General features: G+C 37.6%; 2 protein-coding genes across 4 annotated transcripts; one reads left to right on the forward strand and one right to left on the reverse strand.

Moving 5' to 3' along the window:
- The first annotated feature begins 3,840 nt into the window (after positions 1-3,840).
- LOC103404757 (uncharacterized GPI-anchored protein At4g28100-like) lies at positions 3,841-5,949 on the forward strand. Its single transcript, XM_008343712.4, has 2 exons — positions 3,841-5,106; positions 5,193-5,949. Exons 1-2 carry the CDS (start codon positions 4,462-4,464, stop codon positions 5,526-5,528), a joined length of 981 nt encoding a protein of 326 aa, XP_008341934.1. The 5' UTR covers positions 3,841-4,461; the 3' UTR covers positions 5,529-5,949.
- Positions 5,950-7,398: 1,449 nt separating this feature from the next.
- Positions 7,399-10,883, reverse strand: LOC103404758 (equilibrative nucleotide transporter 3-like). Of its 3 annotated transcripts, none has more exons than XM_008343714.4 (11): positions 10,675-10,839; positions 10,382-10,585; positions 9,872-9,953; positions 9,647-9,751; positions 9,330-9,485; positions 9,082-9,225; positions 8,867-8,972; positions 8,589-8,764; positions 8,334-8,494; positions 7,729-7,987; positions 7,399-7,646 (listed from the first exon to the last, which is right to left on the reverse strand). In XM_008343714.4, exons 3-11 carry the CDS (start codon positions 9,911-9,913, stop codon positions 7,539-7,541), a joined length of 1,257 nt encoding a protein of 418 aa, XP_008341936.1. In that variant the 5' UTR covers positions 9,914-9,953; positions 10,382-10,585; positions 10,675-10,839; the 3' UTR covers positions 7,399-7,538. The 3 variants fall into 3 exon arrangements, with proteins under 3 accessions (XP_008341936.1, XP_008341935.1, XP_070672950.1); XM_008343713.4 differs by having other exon boundaries at positions 9,872-9,938; positions 10,675-10,829; XM_070816849.1 differs by having other exon boundaries at positions 9,872-9,938; positions 10,382-10,883.
- Between the last annotated feature and the right edge of the window lie 1,130 nt (positions 10,884-12,013).

Genomic DNA, 12,013 nt, shown 5'->3' on the forward strand with positions numbered 1-12,013 from the left:
AGGACCCAACGAGTCTTTGGCAAAGACCCATCCCAACGCCCAAAGGAGATAATAAAAGCTTAAAGCTTTAACAAATCAAAGTTATTAAAATGCAGGTAAAGAAAGTCTGTGGGGCAAACGAGAGAGGATTAGCTTTTCGCAAAGGAACTTTTGGTTGGAATAATTTTTGCTTGATTGGCCCTTTATGTTTGTCTTGTCTTAGTAACAAGTTATTATATTTTTCATTTGTGGTTTGGACTGTTGTTTTTCCGTTGTAAATATAATCACACTCTTTTATCTCTTCCGTGAGTTGGAACCTACTTGGGTTTGTGCTAATTTGTCCTCTGTGGAAAGGAAATTTCACTTTTAATCTTAGAAAGTTTTTTTTGTTTTTAGGTTAATTAACCCTAGCTTGGTTGAATGAATTTTTTTCGTTACCTGCAATGCAAATCAGAGTTTGAAATATATGTAAAAATAGTTCGTTAAAATTAGAAACAATAACTTTTATACACATATCAAATTGTAATTTGTTAGCACGATAACTTTATATGTACGAAGAAAATCAAGTATTATATATGAATTAAATGGATACCATTGTGAGACATTTTACAGTTTTGCTTTTTGCTTATACATACAAAATTTATTTTTCTTGAGTACAAGCACTCAACTCCGACTCATTTTAACCGTTAATCCAACAACTTAAAATAAGTGACCAATAATCATTGGACTTTATGAAATGGTAAAATGTATTTCAACTTACGTAGATATAGGCACTGTTCTAAAAAACGGCCTAGGTGCTAAGCGGTGGTGAGCCGAAGCATTTTCTTGCAAATCGGTTGGAAAAATCGGATCGGCTCTAGGCGGGGCTAGGCCGTTTTTATTTTTTTTAATTTATGAAATTAAAAAATAAAATAAAAAATCCTATATAAGTCTAAGTGGTTTAAAATTGTGAACTTGTTGTACATTTGTCATCTTACAATACTCCTCACTATGGTTATATGGCATATATGCTTAATGTGTTTTTAAATTTTGGACTTGTTGAATACTCTTTTTGCATTTATCATTTTTTTTATTATCTTATCCATGGATTTCATACAAGTATAATTTTTTGTAAATGTCAATATGTATTTATTTACAAGATATACATGAAATTCACCTAAATCTGCTTAGACAACCGCCTAGATCCCGCCTAGCTGCTAGGCGTCAGCCCGCCGCCCGACTAGCGCCTAACGTTTTTTAGAACCTTGGATGTAGTAACTAAAAAAAATTGATACAAACACTCTTTGAAAGTTTGGTGGGTGGGCGTTCCATTTCCATGTGAACTGCAGTGTAATCTCTCTCTCTCTCTCTCTCTCTCTCTGAGCAATTTATATTATTTTATGTTATCTTTAGAAAAATAATGTATGTGGAAAAGGTTTGGCTGTACCACAGGCACACACGACTTTGGTCTGAAGAGGAGCTGTTACCCACTAAATGAACCAGTTACTAACTTACCATCACACGCTCATGGTCACGCATATGCTGCTTGCTTGAAAGAGTTCATCAAAGAAACGGTCGAATCCCTGGAACGATGCCCTTCCTTTCCAACACCGAAACTGCTCAATTTGCTTTCCCTTTTCATGCACAAGTTCCAACATACAAAACTCTCTTTCCCTCTTTTCTCTTTCCTTTTTTCACCTTTATCTTTTTTTTAGCAGCATATTATTAAAAAAAAATAACGAAAAGTTCTCATGAAAATAACAAAATAAATGTGTTTATGAATAGTACTATGAATGATTTTTCAAGGTAAAAATATCATTTTCATTAAAAGTAAACAGTACCGGAAGTATTTCATTAAAATTCACTTGGACTATGTTAATTGCCCATTTATAATTATATATGAATAATATGAAAATGTGACTAGTTAGGCTTATGACTAATTTGGCACCAGAATACCAGATACATATCCAATCTATTCCTATCTCTATTTTCAGTCATGATGAGAGAGAGAGAGAGAGGGAGGGAGAAAAGGAAAATGCACACGATGCATACAAGTTTGTTTCGTTATGACCTTTCGTAGCAACTAGCAACTGAGGAAATCTTTGCTTCAGGAGTTATGCTACTATAAATCAGTATTGCAAGTGGCTCGAATTAATCCACTCATTGAAATTCTAAAAAACGTTTAATGCATATTCCGTTGTTAATTCAACAATATATGTTATGAGTTGACGTGGTATAGAATTTTTTTTTTTTTTTACTTGTAGTGTTATGATTCAACCTCTTTCAGATATTGTGTAAAGCGGGAGTCTTATGCACTGACTACGACCTTTTTTTTACTTGTAGTGTTATGATTCAACCTATTTGGTAAAGAACAACTCTACTTAAAAAATTAACCAGAAAAGTATTGTCTCGATAAAAGATTCTATAATCCATACATTTGCCTTTTCTCAAGGTATTTCTGTAGACAAAGACCCTGTTTTTTGTTCTTTTCAAATGGTAAATATTTCTCAAACATGTAGTGTAATTCAAACTCAAGTTTAATCGTTTAGTCATCTAATGATAATGCAATAAATAGATGAAATATGTTATCAAGTTAAATATTGAAATTTTGACATAGTTCATCATATTAAATGGCTTAAAGTTGTGCCACATATTTAATGAGTTTCATTTTATTTTTTTATTTTTTTTGTTCAACAATCCTTACTCTTTTTTTACTCATGTTCACACCACCATTTACCTTCCTCTTTAATACATGCCAGTCAAGATTGGCTTCTCATGTCGATCTTGATGCCATAACAAAACTTGGCAGCTATCTCAAAGGTTTCAGAGTTGCCAGAAAAGTTGAAAATAATTTTCGAATTGCATCGTTGTTCTCATCAATTTGCTTAACAATCTTCACATGTGTAACACAACACAGAAGAAAAGCATGGGGAATGGCAGGGGAGGAATGAGGGGAGAGAACCCTCCTATCAGTGTTTGAAGAGGATAGAGAATGAAAAGGAAAAATATACCACATCCTTCCAAATCTTTATACAGCCTTTTCTTAGGCCATTTCCAACCGATCCGGGCCGAAAATAGCCCAAAATGACACGAAAACCGTCTCCAACTGAGGGCTAGGCCAAAGGGCTTGTGGGCCCCACCGGACCATAAAAGGAGAAAATGGCCAATCGGCTGGTCCAACCCAACCAGCCCCAAGCCGGTCCAGCAGTTTGAATCCAACGGCTATTCGTTGACGTCAGTTAGCTGTTATATTTGAATTTAAAAAAAAAAATTTAATTCTATTTTTTTTTATTATAACCACCTAAGCTATTAAATAACATTAAGTAACATTAAACAACATTAAACAATATTAAACAACCTTAAATAACATCAAGTAACATTAAACAACATAAAACTTATACAACATAAAAAAAAACATTTAACAACATGAAACTTAAACAACATTAAAAAAACATTTAACAACATATAACTTAAACGCCTCCTTCATGCTTCTTTTGGCCCAAAAATGTGTAACAAGATCCTATTGTAGGTACTTGTTTGTGGCACGGAAATGTATCATCCTTTGGCACCTCATTTAAAGAGATATTACCAGTTCTTAGATCGAAAAATAATTGACAATCCATAACGTAAAATTATTGAGGTAGTTTAATTTAAGTAACAATATTAATTCAATTAAAATAATAAATTATGTTTTGCCCTATGACCATTTGGTCTCTTCAATTGGAGATTATTTTTTGTCAGAGCGCTATATTTAGCGTATAACCCTCTAGCCCCTCAGTTGTTGGAAATGATGAGAAAAATGATCTGATATTATTTATTAAAATATTAATTTCTTAAAAGACGGGAATGTAAAAAAGAGCCTATGAGTCTATGACCCTTCTTCAATTTGGAAATGAACTTATCATACAAAAACCCAGTTCTAGTACTCAAACCTCTCTCTGTGTCTGGGTTCCACCAAACGAATATCTTCTATTTTTCATGGACCCTCATTGCCCTTTAGTCTTTATAAAATTATTGAACGCAAAAGTAGTTGCGAACTAGTGTACTATGAGTGCCCACTGTACTTCGTGAAACTCCAAACACAGAGTACCCGGAACGTCTCTCTGCTTAAATCGAGAGGTCACGGTTCCTTTTCATCTGGATCATAATCCCCATCGATATCACATCACACCATTTCTAGAGAGAGAACTCCCTCTTCTACAGAGAGAGACCAGAGAAGATGAAAAAAAACCAGTCCTTCCATCTGGGTTTCTACTAATTTCGTTTCTCACTCTAATTTCTGTTCAAAGTTTGTGGCTTAGGGTTTGAGGAGAGAGAAAGTGCAGCCTTTTCTTCTCCTCTGAATATTTTCAGAATCTCTTCGCTTTTCCAACTTTTTCCATTTCATAATTTAAAAAACAACACCATAAAGTTGTCACCTTTCTCAAACAAAAAACAAAACCAGATTTCAAAGTCCTCACCTTTCATCATTTTTCTCCAAAACAAGCTTACTTTACTCCCAAAATGTCATCATTTCTTCCCACCTCCGCTCTCACATTCTTCCTCCTCCTCTTATTAATATCCAGCTTCCACATTTCCCTCGCCGGTCTACTCGCCGAACCGGTCACCGGTCACCCCCAGCCGCTCAAACCGGGGGAATACTCCAGCCCCAACACCATCCCGGCCCTCCCGTCCCAAACCCAGACCCAAACCTGCCACCTTGACCTCTCCGCGGAGCTCTTCGGCGGCGTCAGCCAAGCATGCGGCCGAGACCTCGACCGGAGCCGGTGCTGCCCTGTTTTAGCCGCCTGGCTCTTCGCCGCCCACGCCAGATCAGCCCTCGAGCTCCCCTCGTCGGATACGGCTCCCTCGGCGGTGCCCGACCAGCCGATGATGCCGGACGACTCGCAGAAGTGCGTCAACTCGCTGCAGTCCTCGCTCGTCAGCCGGAACATTCGGATTCCTCAGCCCAACGCCAGCTGCGACGCCGTTCTGTGCTTCTGCGGAATCCGGCTCCACCAGATCGGCTCCCTGAGCTGCCCCGCTGCCTTCAACGTGTCTCGAGGATTTCACAACGCCACCCCCACCGCCGCCGTCAGGAATCTCGAGAAGAACTGCCGCAACTCTTCGTACTCTGGATGCACCAAGTGCCTTGGAGCTCTCCAGAAGGTCAGTTTCGTCTTTTCAAATTTCAATACGAATTTTTCCCCTTTTTAGATTACAAGAATGCCCTGTGACTTGAGTGGTAATTACAGCTCAAGGGAGGGAGCAAGAACGGAACGGCGGGGGAGAGGAGCACGAGCGAGAGAGCGAACAAGATGTTCAACCTTGACTGCCAGCTAATGGGGCTGACGTGGCTCCTCGCCCGGAACAAAACGGCGTACATTCCGACCGTTTCGGCCGTGTTGCGCGCCATAATGTACAGCGCGCACCCGCATCACGAGAACACGTGTAGCCCGGACCAGGAGAACATGCCGCTGGCCGTGGATTCGCTGCAGATCGAGAACGGGCAAGGGTTCGCCGCATCGCCGCCGTCCATCTTGATGTTACCGATTCTCCCTCTGATCATTTGGGCGTCTCTGTTTGTTTAGGGGAATCCGGGTGTGTGTTAGGTTTTGGGACCTGCCTTGTCTGCTCTTTCACTTTCCATACATTTTCATCCTTTTTTTTATTTGCGCGATCATAAGTTACGTTAATATTTTATATTATTATTTTTATAAAAAATTAATATAAAATATTAACGTGATTTAATAATAAAAAAAAATGGTAAAAGAAAATGAGAGTGCATGAGAAGGGAAAGGGCAGATAAGCTGGATCCGAGGTTTTGCCCATTTTTTTGGTAGTCTCTGACACCCGGTCGTGTCGGGTCACGTGACGCAAGTGGACAAGACGGGCCAGTTGAGTTGTTTTTGTCATTTTGCCCACTGTAAATTTCAGCTCGGTTTCGAAATTGTAGTCAAAATTGTAGTAAGTAATAATTAGTTCCTCACATGGGGAGAGATTCACTTCCAATACAGTAGACACAGGATGCCACGGCAATCTGCAGTGGTTCTGGGTTGGTGTTTTAAGTCATGCACGCAAAAATGACTTATATGAAACGAGAAAGCTAAATTAACAGTGTTTTTAACTAATCACGTGAAGTGTGGAAAGTTAAAACATGTGATGATGTGTAGTGATAGGTTTAAGATACCGCCTCGTTGACATTTCCGTTCTATGCAAGTCTCTTCAAGAAGTCTTGTTTTTGGCCACTAGCATTGCGAAGGCCTAGTCCCTCACGTGAATGGAGGGAAAATAAGGTAAATATGGGTTTAGGACACTGCCTCCTACTTAATCATATTTGTTTTTTTTTTTTTTTGAGTACATCGATGTTTTTAGACTAAGAAGATTTTTCAGTGTGATCGGTATATGGGGTGGTACACCATGTGTCACTATACAAATGATGAGATATGTGTTCTAAAAAGTTAATAACTTAAAACATAAAATTTTTCACTACTCCTATTAAAACACGTGGTGTACCACTTGTGTTTCTATCACAACTAAAAATTTCTCCAATACTAGGGTGAAAATATTCTTTTTGATTGATTATAAGGAAAACTAATGAAAAAGACTTGAAAACTTTGAGTTTTAATGATAAGAACAAAATAAAGGGTAAAGTGAATAGTAGTACCATGTTTGACTTTTTAGTGTAAAAATGTGATTTTTTGTTAAAGTGAACAGTACCGCGGGTTTTTTGTTAAAACTCTTTTGATTATATTCATGGGTAATGGGAATTTCTGGAGTTGCATTAATGGTAAATGATTTGGGGCCCAAGGCTCATTTATAACATAGAAACTCCCCAAAACTGAGGATGTTGGTCGAATAGTAAATGCAAAATTTTGGGCCTAACGGTTTCGGATTATAAAACCCAGGGGCCAGGACACTGTAACTTGAGGAAGTAATAGAAATGGATTAATTAATAAATTGTTTTTGGAATCTGGACCGTTAAAATGCAGTTTCACATGTTACAGGGAGCGAATTGCGGATGTATCATTGTCTTGCTCCTCCATTGGATAATTGTTTTTGTGTTCGCATTGAGAATAGTGTTCGTGTTGATTTTGGTTCGGTTTGCTTTGGTTTAGCTTGTTTGGTAAATTTTGCACAAATACTGTAAGTTATTTCATCTTTGTGCAATCTCCACTTGCATTAAACATTTCTTAGTTTACCAAACAAACCGCAAATTGTGTGAAAATGGCAAATCCATTCACTCTTTTATTGAATAATAGTCATGTGACAAGCACGAGGCTCATTTTCAAGCATGTTCTCTTCAATTCCATGTAATTACGGAGGAAAATTGATTTCTGAAGGGTTTAGTCGCGTAAAATGGTAAGAGTAGTCTTCCGCTTGTCACATAATCAAAAAGTGAATGAGTTCGACGGAAATCCGAAGGTGCACAAAGGTTGAACTAGCGGTTGACATGATCCATATCAAAACATATTTTTCTTCCTCATTATTTAATGAATCACCAAACAAAAAGAATTATAAATCCATTATTTTGTCCTGTAAAACTTGAGCAACAGAAAATCACAATCTTCAAATCACCTAAGTAGTATCATATCCATCCCTTACCAGCCCTTCCCAATAAGCCACAACCAGTCAAGTGTCACCCCTGCAAATATACCTCCAAGCAAGAACATCACCAGAAGATTTCCCAAAGCATTTTGCTCCGGCCCCTGCAAACCCAAAAAACTCCAATAAGTCTTTGCTTTCAACTCGAAAAAACTGTTAGGTTTTAGTAAATTGAAGTGCACAAACCTTGTAGCCCTTAGGTGCTGAAGTGAGGACGCAGACAGTGAGGTAACCGTTGGTTAAACCTAAGAAGGATGTGAGCATGATCATCCAGCCTTGGTCACCATACTTGGCCGTGAAATAGAAACACGGGACAAGTAAGAAGCGTGAAAGAATCACAATCATGAGCCCTCTGCGCGATTCCATCTTCAGGAATTTCACTAGCGGAATGTATCTTCCGATGAGATCACACACATTGTACATTGTAATCAAAACGAGTGCATACCTGACAAACAAAAGTATGCACACTCATGTAAGCGTACTCTGAGCGGGAAGTGAATGGAACATTAAGGCAAAGGGAAAATTTTAACAATGCCTCTAAACTCAGTTCCCTATTCCAATTTGCCTCTTGAACTTTCAATTTGTTCTGAGGCTCCCTGATCATTTAATAGGTTCCAGTATGCTCCAAATCTGTCAATTTTTTTGTAAACTGAGAGGTACTTTCGTCCATTCAAGGTCGGAAAACTAACGAAAGTTGAGATTGAAAACCGAAAGGAAGACATAAGTTCAGGGAGTATTGGTAAGATCCAAGGCGCAAACATGTCATGTGATAGATTGTGTTCAGTACATACCATGTTCCCAAACTGTGAGATCCAGTGTCTTCTGATAAGAATCCCGGGAAAATTGACAGAGTGAGTGTATAGATTAGAAACATGCCAAGTGCATAATCAATGTTTTGAAGCAACAGCTGTTTGTTCCCAAGTCGGTCAGGTTCTTTTCGATTTTCCTCATCCTGCATCAAATTGCAGCGTTTTTTTTTTTTGTATAACATTAGAACATGAATGCTTGGGAAACTTTTTAAATAAGTATTGGACAGAATAACATACTGTTGATTCTGGCAATTTTTGGATGCCACCGGCAGCAAGGTCAGCTGAAACAGTTTTAGATCCTTCGGAAGCTGCCTTTGAGCGATAGTACTTAACAATTGGCAGCTTTGGAAAGGAAAAAGCATAGAGGAAAACGCAGAGAAGCTCGAAGAATGAAGAGATGGCGAAGAACAAAACTGCAGTGGACAGTGAAAAAATAAACAGCCTATAGCTAGAGATCCCAAAGAAAACAGTAAAATGTTCAACAAAATATGAAAAACTGAGAACTTTGAACCTACTGGCTCCCTTTCGAAGACCATTTTGGGAATTCTCAAATGCCGCCTTTGTAATCAGCCTCAAAGCAGAGGTTAGAGCTCCTGATGCAGCCGAACCAGCAAGGAAAGACTGAAAAGTTTGAAACAAGAGAAACTCAGAAACTGATAACAATTTCGAAAACACAAAGGAAAACAAATATTGAGCATCGAACTGAAATTGTGGAAAGAACAATACTGACTTGGATGAGCTCAACTGGCATGAAAGAGAGGTCTCCAACCATTCCACCTTGCACATGAGCATCTGCAATTCCGAAGGCAGCACTAATTGCACAAATTCCGATAAAAGTTCCTAAACCTCCTTTCCCGGATGTAGCTAAATCCAACTGTGCCAGAATCAAGAACATTTTAGAGACTTAACCAATGCTAACATTGTGAAATTAAGAAGTATACTGAAAATATAGTCTTTGAAGATTTGAAGGGAACTTACAACGAGCACCAACAAAGAACTTAGGAAAAACAGAATGTATCCTAATAGGTTTCGCTTCCTAGTATTGATCTTCGCCTCATGGTATGACAGTGCAAAGATAGTTAAAAGTGCGAATGGCTGGTATACCAGTGTAAGGACCCTCGAGGGATGGTACCGCTGCACCCGGGAAAAAAAAACTTATGAGGTATTTATCCAACTTCAAAGGTAACAAACTGTCCAAACACACTGCCTACTGTCACATAATTCAGAAGCAAATACAGGAGAGTATGAACTAACAGGAACAGTGAGAACAAAAATTGATTTATTCAGGCAGTTACCGGGAACAAGTTAACATAGTAATCTTGAATTGTGAGCATGCTGTTCCATGAAAAGAGGCATCCATTTCCAAGAAGCCAACACACTAACATTGCAGCATACTTCCCCTACAATTAGAGAACAAATCCATATTAGAAATTGCTCCTACGCTAATTTAAGCGAGGGGGATTCGAACTTGGGTGCAAATTCGTTCTAGCGTAAAGGAAACAAAAGAAAGGGCAACAAACCTCAAGCTGTGGAGGGGGTGCATTCACATCAATGCTTGCCATGACTGCTTCCTTTCAACCAGCTTCCCTACAAAGCGAACGCCTTTATGGCAAATTAGCACACCAATAGATAATAACCCACATGATTAGAAGCCGTTCTTTGGAAATTAGACATTTAAGTACATATATTGTCCATCCTGTATCTATAAATTAGTTCGAACGATAAAAATGAATTGTAGACTTTTAGCCAGAAGATTCATTACAAGATAAAACAACAATGTGCGCATATACGAGTTAGGTTAGTTGAATAGGACGATGTGTCACCACTCCTACACGTTGTTGATGTTCAAACCGTAAATTAGATTAATTTATAATATCGGTTCGCAGGAACAAACAATAAATGATATTCCCAACGTATAAAATTTGAATCCTATGATGCAAGAAGAAACAAGACTTTCGTTCATTATTATCTTTCATAAACATGCAAAACCAAAGATTTATCTAAAAAAGGAGAGAGAGATAGAAACTTACTCTTAGAAGAAGGTGGGTAGGATTGGATATGTATGGATTGGACTGTGAGTGTGAGAAGACCCCTTTCGATGAAGACTCCAACTTTAGCCGTCAGGTACAGTGCAAACCCAGAAATAAGAACTCGCGGGTGTTTGGTTGCACGCGTAAAACTCAAATCCTATGTTTGTTCAAATTTTTTGTGGCTTTGTGGCATCCGGCGTTGCACTGCATTCAACAACGTCGTGAGGATTCAGGAATCACAATGAAATAATAATCCAGTTCATTTCAATCCATAAACAAAATCAAATCTCAACCCCTTTTTGTTTCCCCGGAAAACGTCTCAGATTCTCAATAATCGCAACAGAAAATTAAGGAATAAAAGAAAAAAGAAGTGTAAAAGTTTGAATTTGAATAGGACTGGACGTTCATGGCCAGTTGTTTGGGTTTCTATAAAAGGACAGAAAGGAGTGAAACTCTCCTGAAAATGGACCCAAGTGTTAACAATTTAGAGGGTGTTGACTCTGCCGCCACGGCGCTTGTTTCTCCCTTGTTGTCACTTCCACGATCACATTGGTAATACTTTATTTTCTTTATTATTGAATAGATGCTTTATTAGATATCATAAAATAGTAAGGATAGGAAAATCTCTTTAAAACTCAAACGTTAATATTAAAAACTAAAATTACTGTTGCAGTCGTATTTAGAATAGGAATGTGATTGTGTAAATCATAGTAGATATGAGAATGTATCTTATATTCCTATTAGGATTTGATTACTTATTAAATGTTGTAATCCTAAAGTGAAATGTTTTTACATATCCTACTACTATAAATAAATGCATAATTGGGTGATACAAACACACCTCACAACTAAACCACTCTCTCCTCTCTCTATTTGCTGCCGGCCCTCTCTCTCTCTAAACCCTAACACTATGTTTGAACGAAGAAATTTAAGATTACTAAGGAATTTTAAAATGATGGAAATTGAAATGAATGGATTTTATTTTCTAGAATTTGTTAATTTTGTTGTTTGGTTAATTTAAAAGAACAATGGAATTGAAAACAAAATTTGTTAATTTTAAACTCTCAATCATAGAAATTGGGAAATGATACATATTTACATGGAATTTAAACTTGGAAATTGGAGGCCCCAAATTTCAAGTTTTTTTCCACGCGGAAATTCTAAATTTCTATGTTATTAATCCAAACAAGGGAATTTGTGCATGTCAATTTATAAATTCTGACTTTTATCCAAATTTCAAGTTTATTTTCATCATTCAAACATAGTGTAAAGATCATTCAATCAAATAGGCTTACAACAATTACAACTTATTTAAAAGACACGTTGCCTGATTAAATATTATTAGACGTAAACTAAATGTCCTAAAAATAATGAAATACAGTCTTCCAAAAAAAAGCAAGCCCGAAGAAATAGTGTCGGCCTCGGTAAAAAAAAAAAAAAAAAAAAAAAAAAATCCCAAGAAAATCACTTTTGACAAGACTTCGGGGTAGGAAAAAAAACTCTATGCACCCATGAATTTCAACTTTTATCAACTATTGCATTATTCGACACCACCTTCATCACCTTCACAATTGTAAAGCCAAGCAATACCATCATGGAGAGTAACTCCAAAATTCATTCATAACCTCTCGC

The sequence above is a fragment of the Malus domestica genome, chromosome 17 (assembly GCF_042453785.1).
Source record: "Malus domestica chromosome 17, GDT2T_hap1".
NCBI classification, from domain to species: Eukaryota; Viridiplantae; Streptophyta; class Magnoliopsida; order Rosales; family Rosaceae; genus Malus; species Malus domestica.

Bases quoted from the DNA above. Each gene is read 5' to 3' on its own strand.
- LOC103404757 (XM_008343712.4), top strand. From the start codon at position 4,462: ATGTCATCATTTCTTCCCACCTCCGCTCTCACATTCTTCCTCCTCCTC. The intron at 5,107-5,192 runs GTCAGTTTCGTC...TGGTAATTACAG, and splicing joins GCCTTGGAGCTCTCCAGAAG to CTCAAGGGAGGGAGCAAGAA.
- LOC103404758 (XM_070816849.1), bottom strand. From the start codon at position 9,913: ATGGCAAGCATTGATGTGAATGCACCCCCTCCACAGCTTGAG. The intron at 8,973-9,081 runs GTCAGTATTGTT...CAAACTTTTCAG, and splicing joins TGCCAGTTGAGCTCATCCAA to TCTTTCCTTGCTGGTTCGGC. The intron at 8,495-8,588 runs GTATGTTATTCT...AATTTGATGCAG, and splicing joins AAAAATTGCCAGAATCAACA to GATGAGGAAAATCGAAAAGA.